The sequence below is a fragment of the Triticum urartu genome, chromosome 5, assembly GCF_003073215.2.
Source record: "Triticum urartu cultivar G1812 chromosome 5, Tu2.1, whole genome shotgun sequence".
In the NCBI taxonomy this organism is placed as follows: domain Eukaryota; kingdom Viridiplantae; phylum Streptophyta; class Magnoliopsida; order Poales; family Poaceae; genus Triticum; species Triticum urartu.
In genome coordinates, this window is record NC_053026.1 from 95017500 (window position 1) to 95041592 (window position 24093).

The 24093-nt window shown below is 44.6% G+C and overlaps 1 protein-coding gene and 3 non-coding genes across 4 annotated transcripts; all 4 read left to right on the forward strand.

Moving 5' to 3' along the window:
• The first annotated feature begins 18903 nt into the window (after positions 1-18903).
• On the forward strand, positions 18904-22772 carry LOC125508053 (heat shock cognate 70 kDa protein 2-like). Its single transcript, XM_048672619.1, has 2 exons — positions 18904-19250; positions 20837-22772. The coding sequence occupies exons 1-2, from the start codon at positions 19037-19039 to the stop codon at positions 22564-22566; spliced, it is 1944 nt and encodes a 647-aa protein (XP_048528576.1). The 5' UTR covers positions 18904-19036; the 3' UTR covers positions 22567-22772.
• On the forward strand, positions 20189-20275 carry LOC125511738. Its single transcript, XR_007285092.1, has one exon. It is a non-coding gene; the product is annotated as a small nucleolar RNA Z195/SNORD33/SNORD32 family (small nucleolar RNA).
• LOC125511739 lies at positions 20362-20445 on the forward strand. The gene has a single exon (XR_007285093.1). It is a non-coding gene; the product is annotated as a small nucleolar RNA Z196/R39/R59 family (small nucleolar RNA).
• On the forward strand, positions 20507-20649 carry LOC125511868. The gene has a single exon (XR_007285140.1). It is a non-coding gene; the product is annotated as a small nucleolar RNA F1/F2/snoR5a (small nucleolar RNA).
• Positions 22773-24093: the final 1321 nt, after the last annotated feature.

Sequence of the window (24093 nt, forward strand, 5' to 3'; positions counted from 1 at the left end):
CCCAGCTTCTGCTTCAGAGGTTCAAAACGGCAATTTTTCTCCAACATTAAGACTGCCGAACCGGCATCCATCTTATCAGATGAATGTATTATCTCCTTGACCCGGCGCACCCAATGGGGTGTGGACTCACCTTCCTCTTGCTTACAATTAGTCAGGTCCACGATTGACATAGGTTGTTTGCATGTGTCCTTGAAGTTCTGAATGAACCAGGCTTTTAATTCCGCCCATGAGCCGATGGAATTGGGGGGTAATCCTTTCAACCAAGTGCGAGCCGTTCCATCCAACATCATAGTGAAATACTTAGCCATTGCTGCATTGCTGACCTCCAACAGCTCCATCGCCATCTCATAACTCTCAATCCAGGCCCCGGGCTGCAAGTCGGACATGTAATTAGGCACCTTACGAGGCCCCTTGAAGTCTTTTGGCAAGCACTCATTATGTATAGCCGGCACCAAGCAAGGGACACCTCCTGTTCTTGTGGCTACTCCAGCCTCAACAGAGGTTGCTAGATAAGCCAGAAAAGTTTGATGAGCCGCCTGTTCAGCTGCCAGTTGAACCACCTGCTCAGCCTCTTGTCGAATCCTCTCTTGATCCGCTAAGTTAAGGGCTCCGGCCTGTACCGGCTCATGCCTGCGCGGTTGGTTGCGGCATTGAGCGTTGCTTGACATATCAGCGGAGTCCATATGCCTACTGTAGATTGGGCTCCGGCTCGGGCGAGGGGTTGAATGGATTCTGTCTTGACTGTAAGAGTACGCATCCTGCTGTGCCAGAGCCGTCTGAAGAAGTTCTCTCACCCTACGTGTTTCGATTGCTTTCAGAGAGTCACCTTCCATCGGGAGAGCCGCCAAACGACCCGACGCAGCAATGAGGTTTTCCAAAGGATTGGAGGAGTGACCCGATGGTGTTGGCGCATAATGAGGCGGGGCGGTATACATGCGAGGTGGTTCCATGGCCCGCGACTGAACCGGTGCTCCGGGTGTCGTGATCTGATTTGCCTCCGGCGGGTTACTTGGACCAGCCCCGGGTGTATGGAAAAGGTTCCTAGGATCGAGTGTCAGAGGTAGACGTGACTGAGTTTTCTGATGCCTTCTCCTCATGACCTCATTTAACGCGTTCAGATCCACCGAGAGCCGGAAAGTCTCCGCTTGAAGCTGCTGAGAACGAGCGTCCAAAGCCGCCCCCTCCGCGGCCATCCTAACCTCTTCTGCTGCTAAATTTTCCTTGGCCTGTGCCATCTCTTCATGTATCTGTGCCACCTCCGCGTCATGCTGAGCTTTATCCGCCGGCTCTACCGCGGCAGTCAACAGAGCTGTCAGCTTATCCGTGAGGTCCATTAGCATCTAAGCCGGGGGCGCGCGGGGTCTCCTAACCCGGCCGCTGCCGACCCAGTGGTTGTTGCTGCTGCAGCCGTGGAGTTCTGACCAGGTTGAGTGCCCGCCATGAAGACTCCAGCTCGATTCGGCGGCTCGAAGGGGTCCGGAATACTGCTGCCATCGGAACAGCCCCCGAGCATGCCATCTTGCAGTTGGTACAAAGAATTCGTCTCGCCTTTTGATGACGTAGCGTCAGAACAGATGGTCGTCTCACCGCCATCCACTGATCCTTCCAAGTATTCACCTCCATGGATGCAACCCACAAAGGCACACTTTACAGCGGGCCGGGCCCGGGCGGGTCTCGCGCGTTGAGCCATCTCGATGATGTTGGTGCAGACGTCCGGCTCAGGGCCCGATTCGCCGATCTGGCCGATGAAGACATGAATCCCGCCGAAGAGGACCCAGTACCCTTACTCAATTGAGCCGGCCTCGGGGCCCCAGCCTTCGTCGTCGATGTAGAGCTTGCTGCGACGACTCTTGGTCATCCGGCCCACAACGTATCCCTTTAGCCCTTCGAAGTTGCCCTTCAAGAACTCAAATCCACCATGCGCTGGCCCCACGGTGGGCGCCAACTGTCATGGAATTGTCACGGCAGATGTCCTAGCAAAAGCACTTAGTCGTAGGGCCATCGCAACTAGGAAGCTTAAAGGGGTTAATCGGGACAAAGGACATGAGAGGTTTTATACTAGTTCGGCCCCTTACGATGAAGGTAAAAGCCTACGTCTAGTGGTGTTGGAATTGCTGGGGTTTCGATCACCAAGAGGCTAATCCGACAGCTTGGTTATCGATCTCTTGTTTCTTGCCCTAAGCCGCCATCGGGTTGTCCCCTTATATACATTGGTTGACGCCTGGCGGCCTACGGAGTCCCGGCCGACTCATAAAGCGTGTCCGGCTCGGTGGATTCTTTTATATGCCTTTCCTTACAAGACTTTCCTTATATACGGCGGTTTATAATATTGGACCTTAAGCTGCCTCTGGGCTTAGGCCTTCTATAAGCCTTAATAAACTATTGCCTTGAATGTTACTGGGCTTCCTTTGTGACACGCCATTGGGGCTGACCCGGCCCCTCCTGGGCGGGTCATACCTGGTAGCTATATCCCCAACAGATTTGTAATACACTTTTACAGCTATACTGTCTGAGGTGTATGAATATAAATATATATACTTGAGTGGTTATGATGCTTGTTGAAGAAATCTGATATGTATTTGCTTAATGGATTCTACTTAATTATCTAGTTAAGGGTGGAATTACTATGTGAAAAAAATATAGGTCATTACAATAGACACACAAGTTGATCATTGATCTTTAGCCGTGTGCGGTGCCCCCCTCCACCATAATCCACCTCGGTAATATCATAGCGGTGCTTAGGCGAAGCCCTGTTCCGGTAGCAACATCATCACCGTCATCACGTCGTCGTTCTGATGAAGCTCTCCCTCGAAACTCTATTGGATCATGAGTTCACGGGACGTCACCGAGCCGAACGTGTGCAGATCGCGGAGGTGATCTACCTTCGGTGCTAGATCGGTCGATCGTGAAGACGTACGACTACATCAACCGCATTGTCATAACGCTTCCGCTTATGGTCTACAAGGGTACGTAGACGATACTCTCCCCTCTCGTTGCTATGCATCACCATGATCTTGCGTGTGCGTAGGAATTTTTTTGAAATTACTGTGTTCCCGAACAAATACTTACTCTACTTTGCTGCATCACCCTTTCCTATTCAAGGGAAAAACCAACGCAAGCTCAAGAGGTAGCAGGAAGAATTCCTGCTGCCGTTGCCGGGGAGATCTATGCCAAGCCAAAACATACTAAGTACCCATCATAAACTCTCATCCCTCGCATTACATTATTCGCCATTCGCCTCTCGTTTTCCTCTCCCCCACTTCTAAAATGATTTTCGAAAAGATTCACCTTTTCCTCGCCCTTCTTCCTTTCGTCTTCTTTGCTTGCTTTTTGTGTACTCGTGTGTTGGATTGCCTGCCTTGTCATCATTACTCCTCCTAAAAATGTTGACCCTCACCTTAGGAGGTTAGACTAAATTGAGAATAACGTTAGAAGTTTCATGTCTTTGCAATTTGAGCATAACAATTTCTTTAGAAATGAGCTCAAGGAGAAGAAAAACTTTATGGGATACATGAATAAAGAGCTTGATGATATGTCTAAAGAATTTTATGGCTTGAGATCTCAGTTTGCGCACCTTGAAAATTTAGCAGGTCAAAATTCTGACAAACAAGCTACTTCAGTAAACAAAACGGCCGCCAAAACAGGGGCTGAAAATAATGATGAAGATCTTAAAGTGATTGATGTGACTCCTATTGAATCTTTGTTTTCCAATGTAAATCTCTATAAAGATGGGACTAGAGATGAGTCAACTTTTGTTAGAAGGCGTCCCAATGATTCGAAGTTTTTTGATCTTGATACAAAATTTGATGAAAGTGGGATTGCGGAGGTCAAAACTTTAGGTAGCAATGAACCCATTCTTTTGGATTTGAAGGACTTTAATTATGATAATTATTCTTTAATAGATTGTATTTACTTGTTGCAATCCATGTTGAATTTTCCTCATGCTTATAATCAAAACAAAGCTTTTACTAAACATATCGTTGATGCTATGATGCAATCTTTTGAAGAAAAGCTTGAATTGGAAGTTTCTATTCCTAGAAAACTTTATGATGAGTGGGAACCTACTATTAATATTAAAATTAAAGATTATGAGTGCTATGCTTTGTGTTATTTGGGTGCTAGTGTTTGTACAATTCCAAAAACTTTATGTGATGTGTTAGGTTTCCGTGAATTTGATGATTGTTCTTTAAATTTGCATCTTGCAGATTCCACTGTTAAGAAACCTATGGGAAGAATTAATGATGTTCTTATTGTTGCTAATAGGAATTATGTTCCCGTAGATTTCATTTTTCTTGATATAGATTGCAATCCTACATGTCCTATTATTCTTGGTAGACCTTTCCTTGGAATGATTGGTGCAATTATTGATATGAAAGAAGGAAACATTAGATTTCAATTTCCGTTAAGGAAAGGCATGGAAAACTTCCCTAGAAAGAAAATTAAATTGCCTTATGTATCTATTATGAGAGCCACTTATGGATTGCATGCCAAATATGACAATACTTAGATCTATTCGTGTTTTATGCCTAGCTAGGGGCGTTAAACAATAGCGCTTGTTGGGAGGCAACCCAATTTTATTTTTGCTTTTTAGGTTCTGTTTTGCAATAAATAATCCATCTAGCCTCTGGTTATATGTGGTTTTATGTTTTAATTAGTGTTTGTGCCAAGTAAGACCTTTGGGATAACTTACGGTGATAGTTGATTTGATCCTGCTGAAAAACAGAAACTTTTGCACCCAGGAGATTAGTTTTCATTTTTAACAGAAGCGAGATAAAATACTGATTAATTTTGCAGAGGATTAATAAAAAATTTCTATGACTTCCTAATTTCTCAGGATTTCTGGAGTTACACAAGTATTCGAAATATCCAGATTGCTACAGACTGTTCTGTTTTTGACAGATTCTTTTTTCGCGTGTTGTTTGCTTATTTTGATGAATCTATGGCTAGTATCGGGGGGTATGAACCATGGAAAAGTTGGAATATAGTAGATATTACACAAATATCAATAAATAATGAGTTCACAATAGTACCAAAAGTGGTGATTTATGTTCTGATACTAACGGAGCTTACGAGATTTTCTGTTGAAGTTTTGTGTTCTGAAGTTTTCAAGTTTTGGGTAAGGATTTGATGGACTATGGAATAAGGAGTGGCAAGAGCCTAAGCTTGGGGATGCCCAAGTCACCCCAATGTAATATTCAAGGAGGCCAAAGGGCCTAAGCTTGGGGATGCCCCGGGAAGGCATCATCTCTTTCGTCTTCGTCTATCGGTAACTTTACTTGAGGCTATATTTTTATTCACCACATGATATGTGTTTTGCTTGGAGCGTCTTGTATGATCTGAGTCTTTGCTTTTTAGTTTTCCACAATCATCCTTGATGTACACACCTTTTGGGAGAGACACGCATGAATCGTGATTTATTAGAATGCTCTAGGTGCTTCACTTATATTTTTTGAGCTATGCAAAATTGCCCTAGTGCTTCACTTATATCTTTTTAGAGCACGGCGGTGGTTTATTTTATAGAAATTGATGAACTCTCGTACTTCACTTATATTATTTTGAGAGCCTTTAGAATAGCATGGTAATTTGCTTTGGTTATAAAATTAGTCGTAGTATGATAGTCATCCAAGAGGGATATAATAAAAACTTTCATATAGAGTGCATTGAATACTATGAGAAGTTTGATTCCTTATGATTTTTTTTGAGATATGAAGATGGTGATATTAGAGTCATGCTAGTGAGTAGTTGTGAATTTGAGAAATACTTGTGTTAAGATTTGTGAGTCTCGTAGCATGCACGTATGGTGAACCGTTATGTAACGAAGTTGGAGCATCAGATGTTTTTTGATTGTCTTCCTTATGAGTGGCGGTCGGGGACGAGCGATGGTCTTTTCCTACCAATATATCCCCCTAGTAGCATGCGCGTAGTACTTTGTTTTGATGACTAATAGATTTTTGCAATAAGTATGTGAGTTCTTTATGAGTAATGTTGAGTCCATGGATTATACACACTCTCACCTTTCCGCCATTGCTAGCCTCTCTAGTACCGCGCAACTTTCGCCGGTAGCATAAACCCACCACATATCCTTCCTCAAAATAGCCAGCATGCCTACCTATTATGGCATTTCCATAGCCATTCCGAGATATATTGTCATGCAACTTTCCATCGTTCTGTTTATTATGACACGTTCCATATTGTCATATTGCTTTGCATGATCATGTAGTTGACATCGTATTTGTGGCAAAGCTACCGTTCATCATTTTTTATACATGTTGCTCTTGATTCATTGCACATCCTGGTACACCGCCAGAGGCATTCACATAGAGTCATATTTTTGTTCTAGTATCGAGTTGTAATCTTTGAGTTGTAAGTAAATAGAAGTGTGATGATCTTCATTATTAGAGCATTGTCCCATGTGAGGAAAAAAGAGAAAAGGCCAAATAAAAAAAGAGAAGGCCCAAAAAAGAGAAAAGAAAAAATGAGAGAAAAAGAGAGAAGGGACAATGTTACTATCCTTTTTGCCACACTTGTGCTTCAAAGTAGCACCATGATCTTAATGATAGAGAGTCTACTATGATATCACTTTCATATACTAGTGGGAATTTTTCATTATAGAACTTGGCTTGTATATTCCAACGATGGGCTTCCTCAAAACGCCCTAGGCCTTCATGAGCAAGCAAGTTGGACGCACACCCACTTAGTTTTCTTTTTGAGCTTTCATAAACTTATAGCTCTAGCGCATCCGTTGCATGGCAATCCCTACTCACTCACATTGATATCTATTAATGGGCATCTCCATAGCCCGTTGATACACCTAGTTGATGTGAGAATATCTCCTTTTTGTCTTCTCCACAACCACCGTCTATTCCACCCATAGTGCTATGTCCATGGCTCACGCTCATGTATTGCGTGAAAGTTGAAAAGGTTTGAGAACATCAAAAGTATGAAACAATTGCTTGGCTTGTCATCGGGGGTGTGCATGATTTGAATATTTTGTGTGACGAAGATGGAGCATAGCCAGACTATATGATTTTGTAGGGATAAGCTTTCTTTGGCCATGTTATTTTGAGAGGACATAATTATTTTGTTAGTATGCTTGAAGTATTATTGTTTTTATGTCAATATTAAACTTTTGTTTTGAATCTTACGAATATGAACATTCATGCCACAATAAAGAGAATTACATGGATAAATATGTTAGGTTGCATTCCACATCAAAAATTCTGTTTTTATCATTTACCTACTCGAGGACGAGCATGAATTAAGCTTGGGGATGCTTGATACGTCTCCAACGTATCTATAATTTTTGATTGTTCCATGTTATTATATTATCTGTTTTGGATTTTTTTATGCATTAATACGCTATTTTATATGATTTTTGGGACTAACCTATTAACCTAGAGCCCAGTGCCAGTTTTTGTTTTTTCCTTGTTTTAGAGTTTCGCAGAAAATGAATACCAAATGGAGTCGAAATAGAATAAAACTTTCGCGATGATTTTTCTTGGACTAGAAGACACCCAGGAGACTTGGAGTGCAAATTAGAAGAGCCACGAGGCGGCCACAAGGGTGGAGGGCGCCCCCCCCCCCCGACCTTGTGGGCCCCTCGGTGACCCCCTGACCTAGATCTTCCTCCCAATATTCTCGTATACCCCAAAAACTTCCAGGGAGCCACGAAACCACTTTTCCACCGCCGCAACCTTCTATACCCGTGAGATCCCATCTAGGGACCTTTTTCGGCATCCTACCGAAGGGGGATTCGATCACAGAGGGCTTCTACATCAACACCATTGCCTCTCCGATGAAGCGTGAGTAGTTTACCACAAACCTATGGGTCCATGTGTTCTCCTCGATGTTCTTGGAGATCTATTCGATGTAATACTCTTTTGCGGTGTGTTTGCCGAGATCCAATGAATTGTGGATTTATGATCAGCTTATCTATGAATATTATTTGAATCTCCTCTGAATTCTTATATGCATGATTTGATATCTTTGCAAGTCTCTTTGAATTACCGATTTGGTTTGGCCAACTAGATTGGTTTTTCTTGCAATGGGAGAAGTGCTTAGCTTTGGGTTCAATCTTGCGATGCTCGATCCTAGTGACAGAAGGGGAACCGACATGTATTGTATTGTTGCCATCGAGGATTAAAAGATGGGGTTTTCATCATATTGCTTGAGTTAATCCCGCTACACTATGTCATCTTAATGTTTTTCTCTATTCTTATGGAGTAATAGTAGTAGATGCAGAATCATTTCGGTCTACTTGACACAGACGTGATGCCTATATTCATGATCATTGCCTTAGATATCGTCATAACTTTGCACTTTTCTATCAATTGCTCGACAGTAATTTGTTCACCCATCGTAATAATTTCTATCTTGAGAGAAGCCTGTAGTGAAACCTATGGCCCCCGGGTCTATTTTCAATCATATAAGTTTCCGATCTATAATTTTAGTTTCCGATTTACTTTCTTTGCAATTTTTACTTTCTGTTCCATAAACCAAAAATACCAAAAATATTACTTTACCGTTTATCCATCTCTATCAGATCTCACTTTGCAAATAACCGTGAAGGGATTGACAACCCCTTTATCGCGTTGGGTGCAAGTTGGTGTTTGTTTGTGCAGGTATTCGGTGGCTTGTCGCGTTGTCTCCTAGTGGATTGATACCTTGGTTCTCAAAACTGAGGGAAATACTTACTCTACTTTGCTGCATCACCCTTTCCTCTTCAAGGGAAAAACAAACGCAAGCTCAAGAGGCAGCAGTGCCCACTGCGGCGAGCTCCGGCGTTGGCGAGTGCCAGGGGAGAGTTAAGGGCGTCAGGACGATGATTGTGGTGAGGTTTGGCAAGGCGCGGCGAGCGGGGAAGTGAGCACGAGCGCAACAGAGGCTCGGGCGCGACGCAGAGTGCGTCGGATGCATGCCAGCACGCTTGTACGAACGCGGTCACTGCATGAACTCTGGCATCACGCTGCGCAATGCATTGAATTCATGTCTGGCGTGTAGTCTTTGATGGTTTGGGTTGCTCCAATGCTTTGAGTTGATCACAAGTGGGCTGTGCGCGTGGGTTTCTTCCTGGCAAGTTTCTGGACAGAAACTTGTGAGGTTAACTACGAAAAATCTAGAAGGAGTTTAGGGCTGATCTTTGGTGGTTAGTAGTTTCTTAGGAGGGTAATGATGCCCTAAAAATCTCAGCCTCATTTGATCAAGGAAAAATGCACTTCCTGTAGAAACTGCATTTTGAGGCAAGAATAGAAAAGATTTTCTGTAGCAAAAATATTCCAAATACCCATGCAATATTTTTGTTCAAGGAGGTGTGCCAAGGTCCAAAGAATATTTAGGAATTTTCTAAGATTTTTTTGGGCAAGAAAAATGAGGGTTGCTTTGGAGGATATGTTGCTGAAATGATTTTCAGAGAAGAAAAAGAATATTTTTCATTTATGAAAAATATTCCTATGGCCATTTTGGGATTTATCAGAGAGGAAATGATGGTTTTGAGAGAGAGATGGGTCACTTGGGTGAAAATCAAGGATATGCCCAAGTGTTTAAGTCCAAGTGAGTTGATTCAAAACTCCAAATTCAAATTCAAATGGCAAAGAAATCTAGAAAATGAAAGAGGGCAAAACCAGGCTGTCACACTCGGTGCCGTAGAGGCTTTGTTGATTGGAGTGTTGAGTTACAGGGGGTGCGAACCCTTGTGCCAGAGGGGAGGGGTAGCTTATATAGAGTACGATGATCCCTCGCAGTCCTCAATGAGAGAATAAAGGTACAAACGTTACTGATAACGCCTGTGTTTAATTATCTTTATGACAATGAAGTGAATGTCCGACCGTTGCCATCCTAGGGTGACTCTAGGTCTTCTGTCCTTCGAGTGAAATCTTGTATTTTGAGTGAATAACGATGGTCGAGTGGAAGTGGGATATCCGAGTGAATATTATGTTGAGTGAGTTGCACTTCCCGATAATTTGAGTCGGTATCTTCTTTCTATCTTTGTAGGTCTTGGCATCTTGTGTAGTGTCCTTCGGTAGGGTATGTAGGTCAGGCCTAGAACCCTACCCTAGGTACATGTCATCGTCAATGGGCACTCCCCTTGGATTGTGCCAAGCTTGGGGGAGGTGCCCCGGTATCGTATCACCATCACTTTTATTATCTTTACCTATTTTTAGTTTGATCCTTAGCTATTTCTTGATTTAGTTGAATAAAAGTTTAGTATGATCTATTTTCGAGTGCTTGTATTTTGATCTATCTATCTATTTAATGGAGTTGAGAGTTGTATAATAAAGATTAGTTTGAGTCTTGCTTCTTTACTTTCATGTTTCAATCTTAGCAATGAAAATAATGAAAAGATCATGTGCTAATCTTATGGAAGTAATGACATCACATAAAGAAAAGTGTAAGTGGTAAAATTTATTGGAAGTTAACAAATATAGCATTGGTCAATGATGCAATTCATGAAAAAGTTAACAAGGGAAGAGAAGATTCACATATAAATATACTATCTTGGACATCTTTTATGATTGTGAGCCCCCATTAAGTATCTTATGTCAAATTGCTGACGATGGACAAGGAAGACAACATAATGAGTTGTGTTTGCTTATATTCACATATAAGTTATATTGTTATATATCCTCCAACATGTGGTGCTTGCTCAAATATCTTTGCTAGCAAAAACCCACACCATGTGCATCTAAAAACACTTAAACCCAGCTTCATGTCATGAGAGTCCACTATATCTACCTATGGATTGAACAAGATCCTTCAAGTAAGTTGGCATCGGTGCATAAAGCAGTAAAAATTGCTTCTAAATATGTATGATCTTTTATTGTAGGGGAAAATAAGCTTTGTACGATCTTGTGATGGTAAAGAAATAAAAGCGACGAACTACATATTAAAGATTGCTATCACAAGGCACAATATAAAGTGATGTTCCTTTGAATTAAGAGCTTGCACATCCAAAAACAAAAAGCGCATGACAACCTCTGCTTCCCTCTACGAAGGGTCTATCTTTTACTTTTATGTATTTACTACTTTTCATGCAAGTGTCAATAGTGCTCTTCTCTATTCCTTTCTATTTTTCTCTTTTGTAACCATCATGTGGTGGGGAAAGATCTAGGCATATATATATTCGCTTTTGATATGAGTGATCATGAGTTCTTATTGTTGACGTTACCCTTGAGGTAAATGAGTTGGGAGGAAAAATTATAAGCCCCTATCTTTCTATGTGTCTGACTGAAACTTTTGCTCCATATATATGTCGTGAGTGTCAGCAATCATAGAAGACTAAATGATAGTTGAGTATGTGGACTTGCTAAAAAAAGTTCTTACATGAGACCCTTCCTGAAAAGATGATGAATTGCAATTGCCTTGTTGAATGAGAAAATAGTTTGTTAGTTTTCAAGAAAGTTTATGATTTATACTTCGTGGTTGTGATGAATTGTTACTTTCTCATGAGAAGTTTTATGATAATATATATTGTTGCTATAATAATGATCATGATGCTTCTATGTCTGTATTTTCTTTTTATCGACACCTCCCTCTCTAAACATGTGGTAATGATTATTGATATCGGCTTTTGCTTGAGGACAAACGAGGTCTAAGCTTGGGGGAGTTAATATGTCCATTTTGCATCATGTTTTCCTACTGTTATATATGATGTTTTTGATTAATATAATACTTTGTGGTGCAATTCTAATGTGTTTTCTCCCTTAATTTGCAAGGTTTACATGAAGAGGGAGATTGCTGACTGATGCCATCACACCGAGAGGGCCCTACGAGTATCTCTCCATCGTAGGAGGAGCAAATCCCACTCTCGAGCTATTTAGTCCCTTGTCAATCTTTCCGATGAACCCGTAAGTTGTTGTTTTCATCACAGTGTTGCTGATGATGTTTGAGTAACCCCAAAGTCCATCATACGGTTGGAAGTGACTAAGTTACCCTCATGGTCCGAGGAACTGAACACATGCTAACACTCTATGTTATAGCAATTGATCTCATACGATATTATCTCAAAGTATAATAAACAAGATTGGGTTGATTCAATATGATCGTTCTTCTAACGTCATACTTTCAATGTTGTTTTAGGACTATCATTACACTTAATTATAACCTAAGATTCGGAAAACATGATCACCAACAACACTTGAGCCAGTCATAGAGGCAAGACCAGGAACCTATACTTTGCCATTTTATCATTTCACACATGCATAGGAGTTTTCGACTAAATCGCATATTCCAGAATCATAGCAGTTATAACATGAAATATAAACTCTTAAGGGTTAATTTGATAAATGCCACTCAAATTCTAGTGATTCCGAGAAATGCCACTACAATTTCCAAACTTTGAAAAATGCCATTTCCAGTGGCATTTTTCTAAGTCTGTAGTGGTGTTTTCAAATTTGAAAAAATTGCAGTGGCATTTTTCAAAGTTTCGAAATTGCAGTGGCGTTTCTTGGAATCTCCAAAATTCGAGTGTCATTTATCCAATTAAATCAACTCTTAATTATGAAAATGGAAATATAATAACACAATATTATTGCCTCTAGAGCATATTTCCAATAGTCTCCCACTTGCACTAGAGTCAATAATCTAGCTGCATAGTCTATTTAACACTTGTGGCTTATCTCGTGTTCTCTCATGCTTTGCTTGTGGTAGAGCCTTCGTCTTTAGTTTTGACACATTTAAAAACCTTGCAATATTTGTGTTAGTCATGTCTAATCTTGATTCGTTTTGCTTTTGAATAGTGGCACCTGATGGTGTCTTGGACTAGGGGGTACCAACCTAGTTGACCCATAGTCCATGGGTCGAGCTTACGGCCCACCGTTATTACAAGGGAGGACACCGGAAGCCTCGCACTTCGGCGTGATCAAGGTGGACTCTGCTGAAGACTTGACGTGTGCTCCAAGGACTTCATCGGGCGACGGCATGTGAATCCCTGGATTGGCAACCGACCATGTGTAACCCTAGGTACCCCCAGTGTCTATATAAACTGCGGGGGTTAGTCCGTAGAGAGGACAATCACAACTACAACCACCTAGCCTTAGGGTTAGAACATAACTTATGATCTCGAGGTAGATCAAGCTTGTACTCGATACATCATCATCAATACAATCAAAGCAGGACGTAAGGTATTACCTCTTCGAGAGGGCCCGAACCTAGGTAAATATTGTCCCCTTCGTCTCATGTTACCAATAGATCCAAGATCCACAGCTCCGGACCCCCTCCCCGAGGTCTGCCGTTTTTAGTATCGACGTTGGTGCTTTCATTGAGAATTCCACGGTGTGATCGAAAAAAGATCAATGGCCCATCTGCAGATCAACTTCAACGCTGGTTGCGGTGACATCTTCGTCCCGGGCCAACTCTTCGCTTTCTGCAACATCGTACTACACGCCAACTAAGCGGGTCGCCTCGACCGCATCGAGAATGTCGCCCCTAACCAGGTGGCCGTGTTCGAAAGCTTGGAATACACCGCCGATTCACGCGGTGACCTCGCCCTCTCTGGCTGGATGCCAGATCGACTTGAGAACTCGTCGGCCGCCTCAGGCTCAACCTCTGATCCTAACCACATAGCAGCCAAAAACGGCGTCCCTCATCATCTAGATGTAAAGCATGTTCAGCTTACCTATGCGGGTCCATGTTTGAAAGCCAGCCTTTAAAAATAAAATTGCAAGAAAGAAAGTCCCTAGTATTTTCTCATATCTCCTTCACAATTGGTGCTATTAGGCCTAATGTGCCATTGTGGATACCCATGACCATTGTTTTGCAGTCTGATGCAACTCTGATATGTTGCAACATAAGATCCTTTGCCAGAGCGAAGGCTTCTCGACATGCAAGAGCCTTGAGGATTGTAGGACCCGTCAAATCCTGGTAAACAAGAGCCGACGAACCTATATATGAGCCAAAATCATTGTGGCACACATCCGATATAAAGCCCTTCATCATGTTCTTGCCAACTGCAACATAAACATTCATTTTATGACAACTCGATAGTGGTGAAATCCAAGTTCGCGTTACAATAGGTGCATGCACCGGTGGTTTAGTCTTGGACTCTAGTGTTGCAATCTTAGGATCAAATAAATAACGATTTATATGAACACTAGCACATATGCCCATGCGTTGCAACGGGAAAAATTGATGTTTTATGCAAGCATAATGTCCCACAGCACCGGATTCACTATGAAGAACATGCTGCAACGCAGCATCCTTCTACAAAATGAACATACAAAATACGTTGCAATTTAGCCGTGTTCATATTTTCTTTGCTGGGCATAATCTCCCACTGTTTCCATCTAAGTATAATCCTTTTTAATGGCATTTAAGTATAATTATTTCGTTAATTACCATGGCGTCCTTACCCGTTTTAGTCGGAAATCAAATCCTTACTTTTCTAATTTAGTAGCTCCAACACATTGAAGCCTACAGATCCTTCCTTTTAAATTTTAATTATCCTATCTTTTTGCCTCAAATCCTTCATGTAGAATTTATTAAGATCACAATCTTTCTTTTAGTTATTTCACCGGTTTATCCATAATCCTTTCTTTAATTAGGCACATCCGTTTAAATATTCTATTTAAGCCCACAATCCTTCTTTATTAGCTCGCCCTAAACATGATGATTGTCACTTATATATTTAGGGCGAGTTAGAATTAGTAAATGTGAAAGGCGCATAGGCCGTTGGTTGTTACATCAAAGAGCTACACAGGAGGTCCTGTGTTTAATTCCAACAATCTTGATTTATTTTGATTCAATTATTTTTCACGGTCTCTATGAAAGCCCATAAAAGACCCATCAACATACAAGTATCTGGGCCAGATTGCTTAGCGTGTGCAAACCGAACGAAAAGGACTAAACCAAACCAAAAATACCTATTTCCTTTAATAGCAGGTATAGATAGATATAGATATATATATAAATATGTATGGACATTGAACTTTGACGTTCGCCTCCATGGATCAACTTCCATCGCACGGTCTAGATCGCCCACAAAGTCACTACTAGAAAATAGTGGACAGTATGAAGCGGGACAACATAGTCCATTGGGATGCAACAAACTAGTCCTGGCCATGGGAAATCCGACCCGGTCTGGCCCGATCTTTCCCACGGGCCGGACCAGGGCCTAGATTTTGAGCCCGAATGCTAGGTCAGGTCAAGCTTGGGCTTGACATTTATGCGTTTTAGAGAAGAGGCGTGAGGCCTGACGGGCTTTTCCACTCACGAGCTGGACTTGGACCTAATTTTTAGGTCTGACGGACGGGCCTGGCCGGGCTCGGGCCTAGATTTTCTGCTACGGGCTTTTGTAGGCCCGGCCCGACCCGTGGTATGGCCAGGTACACAACAAACAAAGCTAGCGGAGTTACATCACAAGCGAACGTGTAAAAATTGAGCCACACAACCCAGCGACCGAGCGAATGGTCGCTCGATACATTTTTTTGAAACTGTTAGAGCATCTCCAACAGGCGCGCCAAACTAGCGCCGCGCCGCAAAATCCCCTCTTTTAGCGCACGCAACCGGAATAGTTGCTCCAGCGGGCGCGCGAAAACCGCGCGCGCGGCATACGTAGTCCAGTGCGCGGGCCGAAACGCAATCGCGCGCCGCTTATTTGCTGCGCCCGCTCCCGCGCGCTCGCTCAAACCTCCCACCCCCCTCCAGCCGCGACGCCGCCGCCGACCGCGCCACCCGGCGACCGTTCCGGCGGTTCCGCGACCTATCCCCGCCCCGCGTGCGCTTTCTCCGGCTCCCCTCTAGTCCCGCAGCCCCGCACGCGTGCTAGTCCTCCGACGAACAGCGCCCGAGCGCTCGCTGCCGCTCGGCGCCCGCAAGGTGTTCGACAAAACGCCTAGAAGGTATGTATTGCTCAAAAGCCATGAATTTCATGCATGTTGATTGTAGTTTTGTATTTATAGCATAGTATTCAACATTGTAGATGAGTTCGTCGTATGATTCTTCCAAAGAAGAATTTGATATGGAAGAGGAGGATCTTGCAATGATCCTAGCTATGCATATTAATAAAAAAACCGAAGCACGGTGGTTCGGTTATGAGTCGTCAAAAAATTTGAAGGGATAGGATCGATGCCCACAACAGATTGATCAGGCATTATTTTGCGGAGAATCCCACATACCCCGAGTCGTATTTTCGTCGCCGGTTTAGGATGAGCATCGAGTTGTTCAGGCGCATTGCAGAGAAACTAGCGAGCCATGACCGCTTTTTTCAACAAAGGAGGAATGCCGCCAGAGAGCTCGGGCATAGCACCTTTCAGAAGGTGACAGCCGCTTTGCATATGTTGGCATACGGTATACCGGCTGATCTAGTTGATAATCACTTGGCTATGGGTGAGAGCCAAGCCATCATGTGTGTCAAGCGCTTCGCAGTCGAAATTGTGCAAGTGTTTGGCGAGGAGTATTTGAGATCTCCCAACGCTGAAGACGTCGCAAGGCTTTTAGCGATGAACAAAGCTTGCGGTTTTTCTGACATGCTTGGCTCAATAGATTGCTTGCATTGGACTTGGAAGAATTGTCCAAAGGCATGGCATGGGCAATTCCACGGCCAAAAAAAGGGTTCCACTATAATCCTTGAAGTGGTGGCCGATCAAGAGACTTGGATTTGGCATGCATTCTTTGGAATGCCTGGATCTTTGAATGACATCAATGTTATCAACTAGTCACCACTGATGAGTAAGATTGCAAATGGGGAGTTGCCACCGGTGTAGTTTGTAGCAAATGGCCGTACATACAACTATGGCTATTATCTAGCGGATGACATCTATCCAAAGTGGCAAACCTTTGTCAAGCCATTGAAAAAGCCAGAAGGTAAGAAAAATCTTGATTTCCACAATGCTCAGGCGGCGGCTAAAAAAGATGTGGAGAGAGCTTTTGAGATTTTGCAAGCCCAATTTGCTATTGTGAGAGGAGCGGCTAGATTTTGGGATCAGAAGATGTTTTGGTAGATAATGCACGCTTGTGTGATCATGCATAACATGATCATCGAGAATGAGCGTGGCCAAGATGTAGACTACTCTCAGTATGAGCTCTTGGGACATCCTGCGCGAGTGCGACGGAGGGCTAAAAGGGTGGCCCGTTTTGTTGCCTCCTATCATGTCATTCGACGTCCCGCAGCGCATAATGATCTTCAGAAGGATCTCATTGAGAAGTGGTGGGCATGGAATGGACAACAAAGAGCATCATGATTTGTGCGTTCGTTATTGTATTGTTGAACTATTTGTTGTGTTTAATTGCATTATTTTTTGTATTGAACGATAAAAACTGTTTGTTTGAGTTGTAATAAACGAAATTGAACTATTTATTTTTGTTTGTTTTGATCTTTTTACTTCTGTTTTCGAATGCATATGTTGTTTGTGCAAGTCGCGCACGCTGCATTTTGGCGCGCTGCTGGAGCGGCGCGCGCGCTGTGCATTTTAGCGCGGCTGCTGGAGCCAGCGCTGCGCGCCGCGTCAAATCAAATGATACGCGCGCGACATATCTGTTTTTTGCGCGCGACGCAACCAGCGCATGTTGAAGATGCTCTTACACGGCAGCCTTTTGCCAAGATTGATCAGATTCCTTCAACCCATATGGAAGCAATCTCTTTTGCCGAAAGTGCAAAAACTAGCCGTTTGAACATCCCAAACCGAGATTCGCAAAAATAAAAAAAGTAAAGCATCTTCCAAACAGAGAGGCGTCCGTGGAAAGGACACCCTGCGCCATCATCTGAACGGCTCCATCACGCGACTCCAAATAGACGTTCGCTTTATTCGAATTTCGTCCGTTTGAGGTGGCAATAGGTAGCAAACCAGACACGCATGTCCGGCTCACTCTGGGTTAAGGCACCCATCGCAACGACTACCCCAAACTGTCGGACTCAACGACGCATCCGCCGAGTACGCCCGTGCTCGCCGCGAGCCCTATTGCGCCGCGCCCGCCGCGAGCGCCTCGCACCCGCCGCCGCCCTCACGCCGCGCCCGCAGCCGCCCTCTTGCCAGTCGCGCTGCCTTGGCCGCCGCGCCTGTTCCGCGCTCGCGCGCCCGCGTCTGCCGCGCTCCGGCGGCCCCGCACGCGTTCCACCCGCGTCGCGCCTGCGCCGCGCTCGTGCCCCTTCCGCGCGCCCCCTGCCGGGTCACCGTGCCGCGCCAGCGCCCCGTGCCCGCCGCGCGGGTCGCGCCCTGAGCCCCGCGCCCTGCCCTCCCGCACGCCCTGCCCACGCCGCGCCCGTCCACACGCGTCGCCGCCTCGCCTGCCCGCTCGCGCCACCGCCGCGCGCGGCCCCGCCCCCGAGCGCCGCAGCCTCGCCCGCCCGCTCGCGCCGCGCCCGCCTGCTCGCGTCACCGCCGCGCGCGCCGCACTTCGTGCTCGCCGCCGTGGGCTCGCCCACGCCCGGACGTGCTCGCCAGCACGCTCGCCCGCGTCAGGACGTGCTCGCCCGCCGCTGCAAGCGCCGTCGTGCCCCGCCACCGCGCCCGCCCCGCGCCGTCACACTGTTGTGCCCACCCGCCGCTGCGCCCGCCACCCCGCGCCGCTGTACACGCATGCCGTCACGCCCCGGTGTGCTCGCCGCTGTGCCACGGTTGGTGGGAAGGTGGGTGGAAAGGGAGGAGAGAGAGGGGTGGGAGAGAGAGAGGAGAGAGAAAAGCGGGGTAGGTGGGAGAGAGGTTGACATATGGGCCCGGCCGGACACGAGCGGACGAGCTGCGTCCGCTTTCTGTCCGCTTTGGCCTCAAAGCGAGACCAATTTTGGTCCAGGGATGGGGTGAAACGGACACGAAACGGATGAAAAAGCAAAATGGAGTTTGCCGCTGGGTCGTCTGATTTGTCTGTTTTATCTCAAATGAACAGGGACGGACAGGATAGGGTCGCGCGGTGGAGTTGGCCTGCCCGCAGCCCAAGAACCTTTTAGAGTTTCACGAGCCCTCTTCCGTCCTACAAAATCCCCGGTTCCGCCTCCTCTACTCTTGCTCTTCAAACCCTAGTCCTCCCCCTCCTCCTCAACCCGCCGCCGCTTCTTCTCCTCCGGAAGAAAACCCTAGAGAGCTTCAAGTTCTCCGGAGCGCGAGAGATGGCCGCGAAGGGCGATGGGCCGGCGATCGGCATCGACCTCGGCACGACGTACTCGTGCGTCGGCGTGTGGCAGCACGACAGAGTCGAAATCATTGCCAATGACCAGGGCAACCGCACCACGCCGTCGTACGTCGCCTTCACCGACTCCGAGCGCCTCATCGGTGACGCCGCCAAGAACCAGGTGGCGATGAACCCCATCAACACCGTCTTCGGTGAGCGTCTCTTTACCTTGCATCCGTTACAAGCTCAGATCTGTTTACTGTTTTCATAAAGTGATTAGCACTCTACCTCGGATCTACTCTGTTTAGTGTGTTTTAGTATTATTCGCATGTGTTCTAGTCTGATATATATTATTGGTCTTGGTCGCTTAGATCCGTGCTGCCAACGGTTTGTTACTAGAGGTAGCTGTTAGCTGGTTGGTATTGAGGTTTCAGATCTATTAGTATAAACATATATGACTTGCGCAGTTGGATCTTGTTAATTGTTTGGTCCCACTTAGTCTATTTGTTTAAAGTAGATCTGGACAGTGAGTTATTTTACACTTCATTGGCATGTGACTCGGATGATATCTATATTATTAATGTTATTATAGGGTTTGATTGCTTTGTCTTGCCAAGTGTGTTTGGTTAACATGATTTAAATCTACATTGTCAATTAGCTATTCTGTTGGAGAATAATTCTAGCGGATTGTGGATTGAAACGATTCTTTATCAAATCCCACTTGGTTGCATGACAGGCTTGTTGTTCACCGCACTCTTCATTGATTCTCATTCTTTGTAGCAGTTCTGCACCAATTAGTGTAGCTTTATCTTTTGAATTAGTTATTATTGGTGTATTTGTTTTATTTCTAGAGCTAGCAGATTGATGATGAAATAAAATCCAAGCGCTTTTCTGCTGAATTATGATGGATGGCTTTGGGCCATAAGTTTGCTACCATGTTTTGTGAAGCGGAATTGGGCGAATTCCTTGTGATTTGCTCCTTTTTTGCCCGTCTAATTTTAGATGTGGCAAAATAGGGTAGCAAGCTAAATGTGCCCATAGCTTTCATGGTTTTCAATCTGAACAATCTGCAGCTCAATCTCTCATTGCATTTTTTGTTACCTACTGGATTTTGTTGTACTGGTTCATTTTTGTCTGGTTCATTCTTGATGGGAGAAGTGATGATATCATAACCATACCACATTTCTGTATTCACTGTGATGATCAACTTACATCATGCACTACCATCTGATCTCCCATTGCTATTTTTACTGTTGATATATTTTTATATAATTCAACTTTTGAATTCTGAAAACTGAAATGCTGAACCTGTTTTTGTTGCTGTGCAATCTGTGATGCAAACAATCCCATTTGCTGAATCACTGTGATTATTATAAACAAGATCACCATCTTTCAGCTGAGATTGCATGACAAGTTTATGTTGATTTGTTTAATGCAATGTTGATGAATGCATCCATGCTTTTACACTAAATACCATTTGGCATCTGACTTTTTTGCTTTTTTTGTGATTCTGTGTCTCAAAACATGGCAAAAAATGAGGGGGAATGAAACTTTGCTACACTGGCTGCTCATAATGAGCCTCTAATTACTATATACTACCTGTTTATATTACTTTGCTTATGATAACTGTTTATTATTCGATAATGGTCCTCTTAGATACAGCCCTATTTCCAGCCCGTTTAAATACTTACCATGTTTTCTGCCCAAGTCTGTCTGTGAATGAACTTTTCATATAATGACAACTGTTTACTTTTTAGTTTGTTTTTTATGCATTTCTGACGTAAACTCTTTTATGCAGATGCCAAGCGTCTCATTGGCCGGAGATTTACCGATTCTACTGTCCAGAGTGATATTAAGCTGTGGCCCTTCAAGGTTGTTGCTGGACCTGGTGACAAGCCTATGATTAATGTCCAGTACAAGGGTGAGGAGAAGCAGTTTGCAGCCGAGGAGATATCTTCTATGGTTCTCATCAAGATGCGTGAGATTGCTGAAGCTTTCCTTGGCAGCACTGTGAAGAATGCTGTTGTCACTGTACCTGCATACTTCAATGACTCGCAGAGGCAGGCTACCAAGGATGCTGGTGTCATTGCTGGCATCAATGTCCTTCGTATCATCAACGAGCCAACAGCTGCTGCCATTGCTTATGGTCTTGACAAGAAGGCTTCCAGTGTTGGTGAGAAGAATGTCCTCATCTTTGATCTTGGAGGTGGTACCTTTGATGTCTCTCTTCTCACCATTGAGGAGGGTATCTTCGAGGTTAAAGCCACAGCTGGTGACACTCATCTTGGTGGTGAGGACTTTGACAACAGGATGGTCAACCACTTCGTCTTGGAGTTCAAGAGGAAGAACAAGAAGGACATCAGTGGCAACCCGAGAGCTCTTCGGAGGCTGAGGACATCCTGTGAGAGGGCAAAGAGGACTCTCTCCTCCACTGCGCAGACCACCATTGAGATTGACTCGCTGTTTGAGGGCATTGACTTCTACTCCACCATCACCCGGGCCAGGTTTGAGGAGATGAACATGGATCTGTTCAGGAAGTGTATGGAGCCTGTGGAGAAGTGTCTCAGGGATGCAAAGATGGACAAGAGCACTGTACATGATGTTGTCCTTGTCGGTGGTTCCACCAGGATTCCCAAAGTGCAGCAGCTTCTCCAGGACTTCTTCAACGGCAAGGAGCTGTGCAAGAGCATCAACCCTGATGAGGCTGTTGCCTACGGGGCTGCTGTCCAGGCTGCCATCTTGAGCGGAGAGGGCAACGAGAAGGTCCAGGACCTGCTGTTATTGGATGTCACCCCTCTTTCTCTTGGTCTGGAGACAGCCGGGGGTGTGATGACAGTCTTGATCCCAAGGAACACCACCATCCCCACCAAGAAGGAGCAGGTCTTCTCCACCTACTCGGACAACCAGCCCGGTGTGCTCATCCAGGTGTATGAGGGTGAGAGGACCAGGACCCGTGACAACAACCTTCTTGGCAAGTTTGAGCTGTCTGGCATCCCTCCTGCCCCCAGGGGAGTTCCCCAGATCACGGTCTGCTTTGACATCGACGCCAATGGTATCCTGAACGTGTCTGCCGAGGACAAGACGACTGGGCAGAAGAACAAGATCACCATCACCAACGACAAGGGCAGGCTGAGCAAGGAGGAGATCGAGAAGATGGTCCAGGAGGCTGAGAAGTACAAGTCCGAGGACGAGGAACACAAGAAGAAGGTGGAGTCCAAGAACGCCCTGGAGAACTACTCATACAACATGCGCAACACGATCAAGGACGAGAAGATCGCCTCCAAGCTGCCGGCGGACGACAAGAAGAAGATCGAGGATGCCATTGATGCTGCCATCCAGTGGCTGGACACGAACCAGCTCGCTGAGGCGGACGAGTTCGAGGACAAGATGAAGGAGCTGGAGGCCCTGTGCAACCCCATCATCGCCAAGATGTACCAGGGTGCTGGTGCTGACATGGAGGGCGGCATGGACGACGATACCCCAGCTGCGTCCGGCGGCCCTGGCCCCAAGATCGAGGAGGTCGACTAAACAGTCGATGTTCTGTGACAGAGGCGGTGAAGCCTGCTGCTAGTTACAGTATTATTATGTCGTGTCTGTCATCTGAGACTTGAGGTTGTGATGGTTATTGTTTCGCTCCGGGTGGTCGGAGTTATTCCAGTGCGAGTTGGAACATTCGTGGGTTAAATGGGCCACGATGTCACGTCTAAGTAATATATTATTCTAGTTCGTTGGTATTTCTGCTGCCCATTGTTATATTTTCTTACTCCTGTGCTGTTCTTTTTTGTTGAGTTATTTACTGGATTGGTTACTCTGTTTTGGAGTTCACTGGACTGAGTGGTCGGAGTGTCAAATTTTATGCCGTGGGTCGTCGCAAGGCAGATGAAGGTGCCAGGATCAGGTTGCGGACGACGAAACCGCGGTGAGTTCTGCCTCTACTGGCTATCTTCAGATCGCCCCCACACTTACGGCCCTTGTTTTTCGTGACATACATGAGACCCTGGACCCGTGGCTATCGTTCAGGCTTGTCATATGCATGACACTAGTCTAAGTTACTACCTTCATAATGCAAAGTATTTCATAATGCAAAGTAACATGATAGTAGTGTCATAGATGACTTTATTTATTAGTTTGTAGACTCATTTTATCTAGCGCTATGTTACAGTAACATATTATGTTATCACCTCACATTAAATATTTGCCATATAAGCAAAAAATTCTTAGAGTGTGCTATGTTACTAGCTAAGTTACTTTCACTATGACTAGCCTCAGTACTTTGATCTTTTGGCCCCTTTTACGATTGGAGAACCTAGCTTTGATGAAGGAAAATCAATTCATTCTCCGAAAGACGTGTCTCATTCCTATAGGCTAAGGATAGGAATTTTTTTATTGAGTGTAGTATGTTTTTTTCCTTTGATTTGAAATTAGAAGGATTGGTTCCTAAAATTGAGTGTCTAATGTTTTTTTCCTTTGAACTGAAATGAGAAGGATCGGTTCCTATTTCTATGATTCCTTTGAACTGAAATTTGAAGGATTGTTTCCTATCCTATATAGGAATAGGAATTTATTCTCCAAAGAAATATTTCCTACAAAATTCGTATCCTTCACCTTAAACTTGCAGACAAAAGACAATTCAAACCCTAAACTTCTAATTCCTGAAATTAGCACATCAAACTCTTTAATCTCGGTCTATTTTAAACCTTGAACGCGTTTTTGGTCTATTTTAAACTTTGAGGGGTCCCAAACATGGCACCTCAAACCTGGGATAGTTGGCTGTGGCCGAGCGCGACTGGGCTGGCCCACCTTTTCCGTAACACGTGAGTTAAAAATTTGAAAAAAAGGAGAGAGCACGGGGAATCGATTTTGCAACCTGCTGCCGAACTCGTCTTGATAGCCAAGCGCAAAGAATATTTGACCACATACCGCATCATCGACATTTAAAAACATTTCTGAAATTTTTCGAAATGTTTTCTTAGAAATTGTCAACAATTTTGAAATCCAAACATTTTCTGGAATTTTTGGAATCACGATCTTCTTTAGAAAACATAAACTAATTTT

What these genes read in the sequence shown, in the direction of transcription:
- LOC125508053 (XM_048672619.1), top strand. Translation starts at nt 19,037, where the DNA reads ATGGCCGCGAAGGGCGATGGGCCGGCGATCGGCATCGACCTCGGCACG. An exon ending in CCCCATCAACACCGTCTTCG is followed by an intron (nt 19,251 to 20,836) that starts GTGAGCGTCTCT and finishes TCTTTTATGCAG; the next exon opens with ATGCCAAGCGTCTCATTGGC.